The sequence below is a fragment of the Mercenaria mercenaria genome, chromosome 11 (assembly GCF_021730395.1).
Source record: "Mercenaria mercenaria strain notata chromosome 11, MADL_Memer_1, whole genome shotgun sequence".
In the NCBI taxonomy this organism is placed as follows: Eukaryota; Metazoa; Mollusca; class Bivalvia; order Venerida; family Veneridae; genus Mercenaria; species Mercenaria mercenaria.
The window spans coordinates 18,279,241-18,295,368 of NC_069371.1; the positions used below are offsets into that span (position 1 = coordinate 18,279,241).

The following is a 16,128-nucleotide window of genomic DNA, read 5'->3' on the forward strand; positions in this document are numbered from 1 at the left end:
CAGTTCAAATACACTTGTAACTCTTGAATTCTTGGCTTTACAGTAATGCACAAATCAAATGACAAGTTTTTCTCTAAATAAGAGATATGAATGAAATAAAATGACTAGACAAGTCCTGAGATATATGTTTTGACAATATAACTGACAAAATCACACACAAAAACATTTCATAAATGTTCCATTCACACACAAAAAACATAGCACAATAATTATATAATGGTTCAAAACACAATTTCAAAATGAAAGTTTCAAAGCATAAGTTTCACACAAAGAATAGCAGAAGACAATATGTACTGATTTCCTAAGTTAATCTGTGTACAGTCTATAATGTGTAAGTCATCTTCATCAACAGTCTATGTCTGAATGTCGGTAAAAATGTGCTTAGGCGGTGTAGGCAAACAAAAGTTCCATGTAAATATATCCTGAAGTTTTATTTTCATGATTTTGTTTTCTACAGTGTTATCCCTGTTTGAGTGTGTGTAATCGGAAAATCATGCTCACTTGATAACACATCATGCAAGGAAGGATTTCAAAATAACTTGCACAAATGTTCCTCATAATAATACGATGTGCCGTGTTCAAGACAAAGATCTCTAACTCACACACAGATATCAAAAGAATTATCACTTTCACAAAAAGTTAAGAGTTGAAAAAAAGAGGTTCTCTCTTAAGACGAGTTGAACAGATTTGAAGTGGTCGAAGGCTACGTTAGTAAACTTTTAAACTTTGTGTGAAACTATACGCCTAGAAAGCTATTAAATTTGTTCAATATGAACGAGAAAATGACAATAGCTTTGGCACAATTAAATACATCTTTCATAATAATGCTTTAACACTCATTGAAATGTACATATAAATATGAGAAATACATTGTATTTATAATTAAAAGTAAGAACTTACAGTTCACAAATACATACAAAATGCACGATAACATTTACAAATTTAAGACAAAAAGCTATAACCTTATGGGATATACTATTTTCAAGTACAGTTTAAGATTCTATATTATTTTCCTTGAATAAACATTAAATAGATATATAATTGTACTCTCAGCTTATTAGTACAGTTTTTCACTGAGTGAATGGCTACTGTTTTTAATTTAAGCATCTATCAAAAGGACTACCTTACAGAAGATTTAAAAAATGCTATACTATACTATATGCATAATTAATGACAGTTTTGTGTCATTTTACGTGTAAGGATAAAAATTTCCAAACAGCAAATCATTTACTTTAACACTTTTGATCTTAAAATGTTTGTACAATTACGCTGGAAACAACCATTAAAAATTTTGTTCTCAAATATACTACCAAATTGAACTTAGTTTTACAGACTTATAGTCTTCTGAATATGAAATAAGAACTACTGAAATTTAAAAGATGGAACTACTTTGAATTCTGGCAGAAGACATGTAGCCAAACATGTTATTCTGTATAAACTGGCACATATTCAACCAAGTTCCGGTCACCTTGGTGCTTAGGCATATTTCCATTTAAATATTCGAGATGAATGCCAGAACAATGTTGGCAAAATTAAATTAAAGGGAAAGGTATTGTTCATTCTAGTGTACTCTATTTACCAAGGCTCTAACACATATATTTCCATTGAAATACTAAGGTCAAATAGGAAACAATGCTAGTGCAATTCAAAAGGAAAACTGTTTATTGCATTTGTAGCTGATGGCAATTTTCATTGGCACATCATTACTTTTCAATTAAGGTACAATTTAATTCAACGCTGTTCAAAAAGTAACTAACAAAACTTCAAACAGATATGAGCCGCGCCATGAGAAAACCAACATAGTGTGTATGCGACCAGCATGGATCCAGACCAGCCTGCGCATCCGCGCAGTCTGGTCAGAATTGGGCCATGCTGTTCGCTAACAATTTCTCCAACTGCAATAGGCTTTGAAAGTGAACAGCATGGATTCTGATCAGACTGTGTGCATCCGCACAGGCTGGTCTGGATCCATGCTGGTTGCAAACGCACTATGTTGGTTTTCTCATGGGGCAGCTCAATTATAATCATGCAGCTCTATCAAAATAAAGACAACAATGCTGATCAAAGTTTACATAGCTTAAAACTAGCTGTCATAGCATAAAATATACATACACACATATAAAATACACATATATAATGCTGATAACGCATATGTTTCTATGCACTGAATTCTCAAGTAGTTAGCACAACCTAATTTTGCAAAACAATCTTAAAATGGTCAATATAATTATATAAATTTAAAGATGGTTACAAAATCTAAACTTTTTTTCTGATAAAAAAGTGAAAAGACAATCTATCAATTTCTAATAAACCTATATTAAAAATCATTCATCTTTTATTTTTACATTTCATGATATAGGTGGGTATCCATTGTTAGGTAAGAGAATCATAACACATGTAAATATCACTGTCCTAAAACTTAAAACTAATTACCCATTCTAACATCATAGATTCATACTAGATGGGAAAAACTTTTGAAATTCTTTGCACTTAATGAAGAATATTTTGAAACAGTTTTCTATTAAGCTCTTTATATACAGTATTAGCAAATTCTTTATATTACCATAGTGATCATCAAACAATGCAACAGATTTTGACATTTTTAAATCTAGCAAAAAATGAGTAGTGAATATCAAGAATGTGCTATTTACAGGGTTTGAATTTAAGCTCGCATACTTGCAAAATGGTGGTGATAATTTCAGACTGCAAGCTGAGAATATGCAAACATGCATTTTTTTTGTAAGTAAAAGTTCAGGGGTTTTTATTCAACTATCTCCATCAGTGTTCTTGCTATGACCAATTGCACTTGTTACAGTGTATATTGTTATTTTTGGAATGCTGGGATCATCAACAAATGTTTGCATTTGACTGATGCCTTGAAAATATGTCTATTCCACAAAAATACTGACAATGTTTAACGAAAGTACTGTTTTCTTTTTAATTTGTACTAAGAAATTATTTATGATAGTTGAAAAACAATTTGCCAATTTGTTACAGCCTTTCACATGAGTTTTGGGGTTTCCTAGAAGCAATAAGTTACATGTTGTAGATTGTAAATGCAAATTGTTGTTTCATTAGTGAGTAGAAAAAAGGCCACTTGCAAAAAAATGCAAAAATATCTGGCTAAATTCAAACCCTGGGTCAGACCATTCTCTTCCTTAAATCATCATCTTAGTAAAGCCATTTTTGTAAAATTTATAGATCTATCAAGTCAATTTTAAACATTATAAGAAACTTATTCCTCTATATTAGTTTTCATAATACTGGCCAAATTGAAACTAGAAAAAAAACAACTCCTTCATGACATAGCATGCCTAAACAAACCCTTTCCAATATTTCAAGGACGATTATCCATTAATTTAAAAGGTATTAGTTGGTTCAAAAACAGTGACTATTAGCTAAAAAATTACCAAGTTTTTTCAATATTCTTACTCAATTTGCATTTGAATAAATGTACAAAGAGGATGCAACTGATTGAAACAAGTGTCCTATTAAGTGCTAAGAGGACATTTTTTTTAAGTTCTATTAATGATTTAAATGATTATGGACTATTCACAAATAATATGAAAGACATGTCATGCATATTTTATGACAGTAATATCTTTTACCCCAAAGAAATCTTTCATCATCTTAATTGTGAAAGGCACCTATATTATATTATACTATCACATTGTATCTCGTTTATACTACACTTTATTCCTAAGGTGTCTATAAAATATCAAAAAAACATGTCCAATACCCCTCCAATCCTCTTACCCATTCTCAACATGGAAAATCTGAAGTTAACTTCTATTTATAAATTTTATCACACCCTCTAAACTCTACATTATGTGAAGTATCATGCTCATTTAATTATCCTTAAGTTTATATCAAAACTTATGTCTTAGGAAAAATAAAGAGAAAATTTTCAGATCATAATTCAGTATTACAGACAAGTGCATCTTCATATTTAGCATCTGATTTATGATTCAAGGTGTCTTTAACAGTTTTCTTAAAAGCTATATCTTTTGCATATTCTTGACTAACACATGCACACCGATCTGATGAATGTGGAAGGTGGTAAAAATTTGTTTATTTTCCTCACAATATTTTCTAAATAGCCTTAAGTTACTTAAAATGAAATACAAATATATCTTTAAAGTTCTGTTTTTAAAAAATCATGGTTATCAAACTTGATACAGCTTTTCACTATGAAAAACACATTTTTACAAATAAAAGTTTCTACTACTTGTAGTAAAACTACCTTTGGATATCTCTGAAATTACCGTTACTCCACTTTTGTTTTGCAAAATGGGAGAAAAACTAAAAAAAAGCACTGTTACAGAATTAGTGATTCAAACAGTAACTTTCATTCATCACAGTTCTATAATGTGCCCTAACTTTGGCTGCATAACTACTCTCTATGGTAATGGTTGACAGGGGCAACTACAACTTAGTTACCATGGTAACAATATATCACAGTCACATGAATACTATGAAATACTTAATTGAAAAAAAAAGAGATTCTATATGAATCTCAGATGAAATGATTCTCTGTGTCATCCAATTTTCTATCTCTAGACCAAAGCTTGTTTAATGTGAAGCATTGAATTTTGTGAAAAATTTCTAATTGCTCCGGTCATTTTGATGACTCTTTAAACAGTGTACCAATATTACATATACATTATATTGTCATCTAAAATCTCCAATTTTCAAACCCAATCTCCTAACACTGAAAAGTGGAAGTGTGTTCAATGTAATTTATCAGTTCTTTTGTAAACCTTTTACGGTGCATTTATTAACATAGTCAATACAGTAGTTGTTCAAATACATTTTCTAAAGTGCTTTTGGTTTTATATTTACTAAGATGTGTACAAAAATCAATACTTCACAAAAAAATCCATTAAAATGTCTTAAAAATTTGATTTGATCTCTTCTTAACTTCAAATTAATATTTTAATAAAAAATATTGGAAAAAGCCCTCTATTCATGAACCTTGATCTCTTTAAGAGTAATCTGACAAACTTTTTTCAGATCTAGAGGGGAAGTCATGTCTGAAATTATTTACAACTACAAGAAAAAAATCAATAAATTATAAGTTTTCCAAAAACAAAATTACCATTCTTTGAAATTCCTATCACCGTATTATGCTTGCTCTCCTATGCTCTCCATGGATACACTTGTAATAATCCAGTCTTTGAATTCTTGGTGTACTTGAGATTCTGCCAGCTCCAGAAATATTTGTGAATCACAAATCACAAAATTCCTAGAATTCTGTGAGAAAACTGTATCAACAGAAGTGTCAAGGTCACTAACAATGGCTGAGTATAAAATGCTGACGCAGTAGATGTCATTGTCATCACATGTGTTCGTAATTTGGCATATAATAACGGAGTCAATATTAAGTCTGAAGTCACTGATGGGCTTCTAGATTTTATAAGATATTCAAATCTTTCTGCTTCCTTCGCACAAGCAGTTGCCTGAAACAGAGAGCAAAAATTAACATTAACAGTTATGTTGAAACTAGTAACAACATATATTTTTTTATTTGGTTAACTTGGTTTGCTTTAGATGTGTTCTAAAGCTATGAAATCCATTCTCTTTAGTTGCCGAAATCAACCAATTTTAGTAATGAGGTATTCAGACCCTCTATAACTTCTTACAGCAACCTTACAGATCTTTTTAAATGACATGCAAATATGTGACATTTAAACAGAAAGCATTATCAGAAAAAAAGAATCTATCAAAACTAATATATGAAATATGTTAAACCAATAATGAACCAAATTCTTGCTTGACCAGCTGTCAGCTTTCAGTTCAGATATCTCATTTGAAATATGGATTACTAGACGTCCTTCTTAGATATTTGCTGGTCAAGGGACCAAGAGCGTGATGAAGTTTCCATTTTGTATACGAATCAGATGTAAGAAACAAAATTTCGTACCTGCAAAACCGTTGGTTTGTCTGTAACTGGGGCAACCAGTACAATAATATCATTATCGTAACCAAGGTAACCAAAGACATCACATTCTGACACTGATATCATCTGTGACAGCGCATGGAGTATCTTATCTAATGTTATTGGCCCCTTTTTAACATTTATAGATATGTGTGCCAAAGACTCGCTCACCAGGATGCGTAGTTCAGCAGCTGAAAAATATTTCAAAATGGAATGAATGTATTTTCATGGAGATGTGCCACAAACAGATTACGGCACTCTAGAAGCAAGTTCTATGGTACTATACAGTAACAGGATGCATAGGAGAAGCAATTATCATATTGACTGCCACTGGACAAATAAATGGAAGAACATAGAAAATAAAATAATGTGCGATAGCCATGTACTTCAAACTTCCATTTATGTACAAAGTTAAAAAAAAAAATCTCTTTTAATTTTTAAGTTAGCATGTGATCCACATTTTTGCTGCCATATTAATAAAGGATAATTATGCATATTCTATCCAAGAACCAAGATTTATGAAAAAAAAAATCTTGCTCTTTTAAAGTTACTAAAAAATCCCACTTTGCCTATTTTTGTCATATTTGTTGAATACTTGTAGCAACAACAACCAAACTTTCTGCCATAAACATAATAATGTGCATATTCTCAATATTGCCAACTATCAATGTACCAAGTTTCATGAAAAAATACCATGTTCTTTTAAAGTTATAACAGGATCTCAATTTATATCACAGACAGACAGACAGACAGGGGTCACACCATAAGTGGGTGATGGGTGATTCATTGAAACTACAAACAGTAGTAAAAAATATTGTCATTTTACTTAAAATTAACAATATACTGATAATGCAAGTAAATTCTCTATTTACAGATTTTTATATTCTATTCTTATGGTATGAAAAAGTGATTTTAACAAGTTCTACTGAGAGAAAAATGATCAAAATATAATGCAGACTGTCAAGCTGCAATCATATTATTACTTAATTATACTCCAATTTTTTCAAGTAATTCATCTCCTTAATAATTTATCTGTTTTCAAAAAATGCTGCTACAGTCTTAAGAAAACAAGGAGCTGTGTTCAATAAACACTTGATGCCCCCGGTGGCATCCTTGTCGATACAAAGCAACCTAAGTCCAAAACATGGTCAAGTTCAAGGTCAAGGTCAAACTGAGGTCAGGTGATGTCTGAAGATGAGGAATGGTCACAGGTTACATCTGCATTAGTATCAAGTCATTCCAGTAAGGGGTATTGATGCTAGACGAAACGGTCCCATTTGGTTAACCTCGTACGGACAGACGGACGTCTGGCCGAAATGAAAGAGAGGGTCGTTTCTTTTGTTATTTTCTTTTGTTTGAATAGGGGGCCCTGGCCCTTTAATCTATTGTTAACGGATTGAAGCTATTGTTCTCTTTACCATTAGATGGCCCTCTCTTTCTTTTAAGTTGCCCGGACGGACGGACAGGACAATCACTATATGCCTCCCACATCAGTAGATGCCGGGGGCATAATAATGTCACAGGCTTAATTCTAATATGGCTAACAATGCTTTAATCATCACAACGATGTTATGTTGACATCACGTCAACGTGATATATAGCGCCATGTACGCATCAAGAAATAGCCCTTTCAAATTTCATGAAATATTTTACTTAATAACATGTTTTAAACGAAATGTCACATTGCACAAATGTTTTGATTAATTTATACACATATTGAATTAGTTATTCGCACTGCTGAATAATTCGCAATAATTTTCGCTTGAACTGAATTCAGCCGCAAGACATATTACCGTTTCCGGGCCTGGCGTGTTTTAACAAATACCTACTATTGGCGCCATGCTTGCGCGAAGAAACTGTTCCATCATATTTGATATAAATTTTACAATAAAGAACATATTAGAATCGAAATAATTTATAGCAAAACAGTGCTTTATCACTATTTATACACTCGGGCGGTTATACGTCGTCCGAAATAATTTCACTCGGGCTGCGCCCTCGTGAAATTATTACGCCCTATGTATAACTACCCATCGTGTATAAATAGTGATAAAGCACTGTTTTGCTATAAATTATTTCTTAAATAAATGCAACAACAGAGAGGTTGCAATATCATACATGTATTTGTATCCTTACACATGTATGCATATAGGCATGGTATGTTTGCATATTGTCAGTTTTCCAACATGATGTGTACACATACATGTAGTCAATTTCTAAACATGACATTTAAAGTCTTGTGAAATTTGTATGAAAAATTTTGATCATGTTGCTTGTTGCACTTAAATCTATATATTTAAGGCTTTGAAAATGTAAAATCGTAATGTTCTTGTTACACCTTACACAATTATTGCAATTAAAACGTATATTGTGTATCCATACATGTATGAAAATGCAACCTTTCTTATAACTAGTCTCAAGTCATCAACATACCACAGATTGGACAGCATGACCAGGGGGGTATTATCCCTTGACAACTTGATGGGACCACTGCCGGGCACTCAACATTGCTACACAATGTTTCTGTTGGATCCATGCCATCTGTAATATTGAAATTTAAAAAAATCTGTTACATTACCAAATTCCTTAACCTTACTGGCGGCAAGAGATTTTGACTTTGCAGCCAGTGCAGACCTACTGGCTGCAGACCAAGATCAGCTTGCACGTTCATGCAGGCTGATCATAGTCTGCAGGGTTCGCTATTCAGTCAGTAAATTTCTAAGTGAACACCCCTTTGAATAATAAGTAGTACTGCCAAAATTGAATAATGGTTAAGTCCATTTTGAAATTTAGCAGGTTAAGGATTAAATCAAAGATAAACTAGGAGTAACTGACAAAGCATTTGTAGGGTATAAGATTTGTATCAAGAAGTGTAAGCAAGGTTATGAGCCCTACATCAATCCACAAACAAATGAGTGTGTATTTCTAAAATACAAAAATATTTTTTTCTATGCATAGCATTCACTTAAAATTATTACATATATATTACAATAATTTTCTTTAGTCCAAAGTGAACTTGAAAATACTTCCACAAAATGAACATTTTCGCCAGGTGACATACACAGAAATGATGTCACAAGAAATGCCACTTACCCAATATGAAATTGCCAATATGGAAAAATAATGATGTCTCTTGTCTTATTGTAAATACACAGAGATTGAAAATACATATATAACAAGAGCACCGCCTTGCGGGTGCTGACGCTCATCTGATTTTTTTTGTGTAATAGAAATATTGTCCTTCCCATTATTTTCTAAGTCTAAAAAGGGCCATCATTCTTGCAAAAAGCAGGATAGAGTTATGTTTCTTGATGTTCAGTGTCCACTTATGATGGTGAAAAACTGTTGCAAGTTTTAAAGCAATAGCTTTGATAGTTTATGAGAAAAGTTGACTTAAACATAATTCTCAACCAAGAAAATGATTTTCTAAGTCCAAAAGGGGCAATAATTATTGCAAAAAGCAGGATGGAGTTATGTTGCTTGCTGTACAGGGTCAGCTTATGATGGTCAACAAGTGTTGCAAGTTTCAAAGCAATAGCTTTGATAGTTTAAGAGAAAATGTTGACCTAAACATAAAACTAAACCAAGAAATCTGATATTTTCTAAGTCCAAAAGGGGCTATAAATCTTGCAAAAAGCAGGATGGAGTTATGTTTCTTGCTGTACAGGGTCAACTTATGATGGTGAACAAGTGTTGCAAGTTTTAAAGCAATAGCTTTGATAGTTTAGGAGAAAACCTGACCTAAACATAAAACTTAACCAAGAAAACTGATTTTCTAAGTCCAAAAGGGGCAATAAATCTTGCAAAAAGCAAGATGGAGTTATGTTTCTTGATGTACAGGGTCTGCTTATGATGGTGAACAAGTATTCCAAGTTTCAAAGCAATAGCTTTGATAGTTTAGGAGAAAAGTTGACCTAAACATAAAACTTAACCAAGAAATCTGATATTTTCTAAGTACAAAAGGGGCCATAAATCTTGCTAAAAGCAAGATGGAGTTATGTTTCTTGCTATACAGGGTCAGCTTATGATGGTGAACAAGTATTCCAAGTTTTAAAGCAATAGCTTTGATAGTTTAGGAGAAAACCTGACCTAAACATAAAACTTAACCAGGCAACGCCGATGCCGACGCCGACAACCGCTCAAGTGATGACAATAACTCATCATTTTTTTTCAAAAAATCAGATGAGCTAATAAACAAATAGTGTTATTTATAACAACTAGCAATTATGCAGTTTCTTCCAAACGGTTGATAAAATCTTGAATTAAAAGACTTATGGATGATGGAACAGTCCAGCCTGTACTATACACTATCTCTGAATCATGATCAAAACTAACAATATTTGGATCTGGTATCTGCAAACTTCAGACTTTCCTATTATATACAAACTTGCAATAAAAAGTAACTGTCCAATATTTTTAAGGTACAACAACTAATCTGAAAATGAATGAAAATCTTACCAGCAGTAGCCAAGGAATATCCAAATGTTTTGCAAGGTCCAGAGTAATCTACGGTAATTCTGGCAGCGAGGGCGGCACATTCTGAAATGTATGTTTCCCCATCATGTCCGCACACGTTGCCGGTATCAGAGCACTGCCTGACCTGCAGTCATATGAAATGAAAAAATATAATGGTCAACAGTATCAACAACCATGTCTCAAACTTTGCTATCACAAACTTGCTAACTATCTTCCTAACTCAAATCTATCTATCTATATCCTGGGTAATTGTTATAAATACTAAGCAGAAAGATTGTACAAAAAACTCTTATTTTTCAGAATTTACAGGTAGTGCTGCAACTGAAAAACTTAGGGGCAATAGCAAATTCAATCACAAACAGGACATTCATTTGATTTGGTTTAATATTAATATTTCTATAGCTCAAATTCTCACTCCCTCCCCAGGTTTGGAAAACTCTGTCCTACACAGACAGGTATGTAGGATCCTTATCATTTTCCCCTCAGCAAAAGTGAAGAACATGTAAAACAAACAACTGCTGTGGGCATGAAATTTCTTGGTATTGTTCAATATGGCTATTTCTTGGGACATGAATTAACAGATTCCCCCCTATCAAGATACAAGAGCTCCACAAAGCGGGGAAATACACTTTGTATGTACGTAAAGCACCTTACACGAACAAAGTTCTAGATATTAGAAGCAGGAAGTAAAATGTAAAGAAATGGGTTTTAGTGCATGTATGTAAATCTGGCTAGCAGTTTGACTGGAATTATCCAAAATAACATATAGACTTATAAAATTGACATTTTGCACAAAGAAATCCTTTATTTGAAAAGATTATTGCAAATAAGTACCTGACAATGTCCTCTATACTTCATAATTTTGCCCTTCGACAACAGTAAGCAATCATTAGTGTATTCCATGTCAAGCGTGTCACACACAGGCTCGTGCTCATGTTTATTACACTCCGTAATGGCAACTGAAATCATAAACCAAAGTACTCTACACAAACCAAAATTTCAACAAGCAATATAACTGTCTTTAAAATGTAAATCTAGTACAAAGTCACATAATGACTCATGTTAAGTTTATAATAGCAACAGAAATATAAATAATTTCTTGACTTTTTCCAGAGGTATATGTACAGTTTTCCAAAGACAATGTTTTTAGAGCTCTGTTCTCAAAACTTTCCTGTTTCAACCATTAATATTTGAGACAACTTGAAAGTTGTAAACGCTTAAGTTTTTTTAGCTTGTCGGATGTTTTTTCAGTGGCATGGCTCTTCAGCACGGGAATATCTCTTAGATTTCTACCTGCAAAAGTCTCTATGGGATTCAATCTTGCACACAATGTGCATTTCAGCCCATTTTAGTACAATATTTTTTTTACTAATGTTAAATTTGTATCTTATTTTATCATATTTTGTGATCCCTTACTTATATTTGCTAGTACTCACCACATTTGTACTGTAAGCAAGGACTATTTTCATGGCCAAAGCACACCTGTCTGTTTACTATGCAACTGAAAAAAAAAAAAAGTTCCTTTATGTTATTAAAATTGTAAGTGTATCAGAACATTCATATAACTGTAGGATCTAACCCACACCCTCTCAATTCACCTACACCCTTTCAATTCACCCACACCCTCTCAATTCACTGTCTTGTGGTCTATTTATTGAGTATGCCCACTGGGCTCAGACTCTGAACCTAAGCAAAGTTAAGTCTTTACCAGAAATTTGCATTTGTCAAAAAAGTCACACAATATAGCGTTCCATTTTTCAAAGTAAACTAGTCTCTAGGAAGAAAACTGTTGCTATTATCACATTCAGAATAATATGCAATAAATAACACAATTAGTCTGACTAAATTGAGCTCCTGGCATTTTATCTTTGAGCATCAGTTAATGGACTTTTTCTATTACATTTAAATGCTAGTAGATTAGCAAATTTCTACTGGGAAAATAAGCAAAGTAATGAGAATGCAGTGTGGATATATGTAACAAATACATCAGATTCTAGCATAATTCATTTTTCCATCTAACAAAATACAGAGTTTATTTTTATTTTATAAGTGATGGTATTATTTAATTGAAGCTTCCTCAAACACATTCCAGGATATTGTAAAATTAGTTATACAACTGCTGTGAAAACCTTAATACTTTTAGGGGAATATGACCTTGACCTTTGACTTACTGACTACAAAAACTATAGGGGTCATCTTCTACATAAGCCCAAACATGCTTTCAAATCTGAAGGTTCCTGGTCGAGTGTTTCTCAAGTTACTGAGCCAAAACTGTTTTCACGACTTAGGCCCCTATGATCTAGAACATTGGCCCTAAAAACGATAGGGTTCATCTACTTCATAACCAAATCATACTTTAAAGTTTGAGGTTCTGATTCCAGTGGTTCTCAAATTATTGAGCAGAAACAGTTTTCAAGGTTTAGGCCCCTGTGACCTTGCCCTTTGTCCTAATGAACCCAAAAACAATAGGGGTCATCTACTTCATAAGCCTAATCATACTATTAATTTGACAGTTCTGGGCCTAATGGTTTTTCAAATTATGGGGCTGAAACCGTTTTCAAGGATCAGGTCCCTGTGATGATGGCCTTTGAACTACTGACCCCAAAAATATTAGCGGTCATCGGCTTTATAAGCCCAATTATGCTACCATGTTTAAATGTTCTGGGTCAAATGGTTCTCAAGTTATTGGGCGGAAACAGTTTTCAAGGTTGTGGCCCCTGTGACCTTGACCTGCTAACCCCAAAAACTGAAGTGGACACCTGCTTCAAAACCCCAATCATTTGAAGTTTGAATGTTCTGATCAAGTGCTTCTCAAGTTATTAGATGGAAACCTTTTGCTCTACTAACAGACTGACAGACTGACCAACATGATGGACAGGTGTAATATACCCCTGCTCCTTCCAAGCGGGGGCATAAAACATTCTTATTAACCATAATTTTGATATCTTTGCCCAAGTATGTGTAAGCATATGCCTAAAGTGCCAGTGTCAAAATATTTACCTATATCCTGTTTCACAGGGACTGCTAGCACACGGATCGTAAACATTACAAGGACCCTGGCTAAAGAGGGTCTGTCCGGCACATCTGGATATACACTGGTTAGGGTATGTCTTTCCATTACTAGCACAAACAGGCTTGTACTTCCTACTGCACTGGCAATTCTGTACATCTGCAACAAACAAAATACACAAAGTTTTAAACATGTAAGACAATAATCTTAACCTCTATTGGTTAAGTTTAAAGGTTTGTTCGCTACATATGGACTTGACACCATTTTGAACAGTAATTATTTAGCTAATGACAGTAAGTTAACGTAACAAGTCTTCCTGGATTCTCAACCATGAGGGTTATTTAACCTAACCAGTCTTCCTGGATTCTTCGCAAGGAGGGCAAGTCAACCTAACCAGTCTTCCTGGATTCTTGACCAAGAGCAAGTCAATCTAACCAGTCTTCCTGGATTCTAGACCAAGAGCAAATCAACCTAACCACTCTTCCTAGATTCTTGTCTAACCTAAACTGTCTTCCTGGATTATATGCAAGGAGGGCAAGTCAACCACACCAGTCTTTCTAAATTTTCGAAAAACCTAAAGTGTCTTCTTAGATTCTGTACAAGGAAGGCAAGTTAACCTTACCAGTCTTCCTGGATTCTGTATGAGGGCAAATTAACCTAACCTGTCCTCCTGGATTCAGTTCTTAACCAGGCAGTTAAGTTGACCAAACAGTCTTTCTAGATTCTGTACAAGAAGGGCAAATTAACCTTACCTGTCCTCTTGGATTCTTTAACCAGGCAGCTAAGTTAAAGAAACAGTCTTTCTGGATTCTGTACAAGGAGGGCAAGTTAACCTAACCAGTCTTTCTGGATTCTGTACGAGGAGTGCAAATTACCTAACCTGTCTTACTGGATTCTTTAACCAGTCAGTTAAGTTAACCAAACAGTCTTTCTGGATTCTGTGCAAAGGGGAGCAAATTAACTTAACCAGTTTCCTGGATTCTTTACCAGGCAGTTAAATTAACCTAACCAGTCTTCCTGGACTTTGTACCAGGCATTTAAATTAACCTAACCAGTCTACCTGGACTTTGTACCAGGCATTTAAATTAACCTAACCAGTCTTCCTGGATTCTGCACAAGGAGGGCAAATTAACCTAACCAGTCTTCCTGGACTTTGTACCAGGCATTTAAATTAACCAGTCTTCCTGGATTCTGCACAAGGAGGGCAAACTAACCTAACCAGTCTTCCTGGACTCTGTACCTGGCAGTTAAATTAACCTAACAAGTCTTCCTGGATTCTGTACCAGGCAGTTAAATTAACCTAACCAGACTTCCTGGATTTTGCACAAGAAATAACATATTTGATTCAGATGCTTCCCAATGACTAGAGTTGCCAATCAAATCAGCACAAGGAATATTCTTGCTCATGGACTAAACTCTGAAGGTTGAAACACTTGTACTTTGGCATTCTAGAAATGTATTCTCAAAAGCAAACTTTCCCACATCCCCCACCCCAAAACCATAAAATAAAAATGATAATGTGATAAAGTAGACTGAATCAATCCCATTAGTATATGCATATTTGATAGTTTAAATCAGCTTTTCCATTTAAAATACAGGCTTTATTAGCATTGCAATAACTAATTCGCTGAGAAAACTTTATGGTAATAAACATTATAAAATACATCCTTTAACAAGAGCTGTCACTAATGGTGACAAATGCCACAGCAGCACCTTGACTTTTGACCTGGTGACCTTGACCTTTGACCTGGTGGCCCCAAAGTCAGTAGGGGTCGTGTACTCAATAGGTACTATCAGCATGTGAAGTTTGAAGGTCCTGGGTGCAGTGGTTCGCGAGTAAAGTGCCTTCATGCAAAAAGTTAACGTTGTGACAAACGAACAAACGAACTAACGAATGAACAGACGAACAGTTGAAAACTAATATGCCTCCCAGGCATAAAAAGTTTTATTAGTTTGTTTCAAAGAGTTTAATATCATTCAATTTCAACCGTATTTCAGTTCTGTTATGTTAACCTAATAAGTGGTCCTTAATTCTGTTTCAGTTCAGAGATTGTAAGTAACAGACAACTTCTTAGAGAACATTCCCCCTTGCTCAAGGACAGAACTAATAAGCTCTGGATTCATAATCTTTTGCTGAACCTATTGAGCTACTTAGGCAGCCTGGCACTTGACAGAAATAAGATGGCCATAAAGGCCCTAAAGATACTTACCTGTCCATTTATGTCATGACACACTGAATCTTTTAATGCAAAATTCTCTTCAGTGTGAAAATCATTCATAACAGATATTAAAATGCTAACGCTGGGCAATGGATGACAAAGGATCAACTTACACTAACAGTTCACCCTGAACAAAGTTCAGGTGAACTTTTAAACTACTGTACCCCTTAATGTAAGGGCAATACTTAATATTTACCTGCAAATTCAAGTTGATTGACTACAGCAGTTGCAGGGCACTGTCTCTGCGAACATATTTTCTCGCCACCATGACAGACACAGTCACTGCAACCAGTTGTATAATGTTCTCCAGCTGAAAATAGCACAACAAACAATGACTCATCAGTTTGAAATACCTATGTAACCCCTATTACCTAACAATTACAAGAAAGAATACCTTAACCCAAGATAATATATTAAGTTCTGACATTAAACTGACTAATTAAAGCATATCAACTGATTTTATTATACCTGACTCAGTACAACTG

At 34.0% G+C, this 16,128-nt stretch overlaps 1 protein-coding gene across 1 annotated transcript in view; it reads right to left on the bottom strand.

Annotated features, from left to right (window-relative positions):
* Positions 1–1,324: 1,324 nt before the first annotated feature.
* The window catches only part of LOC123530690 (reversion-inducing cysteine-rich protein with Kazal motifs-like), a 92,609-nt gene continuing 77,805 nt past the window's right edge, over positions 1,325–16,128 (bottom strand). Inside the window, exons 16-23 of the mRNA XM_045311442.2 lie at positions 15,840–15,953; positions 13,415–13,583; positions 11,851–11,915; positions 11,249–11,373; positions 10,397–10,538; positions 8,372–8,479; positions 5,924–6,129; positions 1,325–5,459 (exon numbers count right to left, since the gene is read on the bottom strand). Of these exons, the coding sequence (XP_045167377.2) occupies positions 5,235–5,459; positions 5,924–6,129; positions 8,372–8,479; positions 10,397–10,538; positions 11,249–11,373; positions 11,851–11,915; positions 13,415–13,583; positions 15,840–15,953 (1,154 nt within the window). The 3' untranslated portion in view covers positions 1,325–5,234. The remainder of the gene's footprint in view (positions 5,460–5,923; positions 6,130–8,371; positions 8,480–10,396; positions 10,539–11,248; positions 11,374–11,850; positions 11,916–13,414; positions 13,584–15,839; positions 15,954–16,128) is intronic.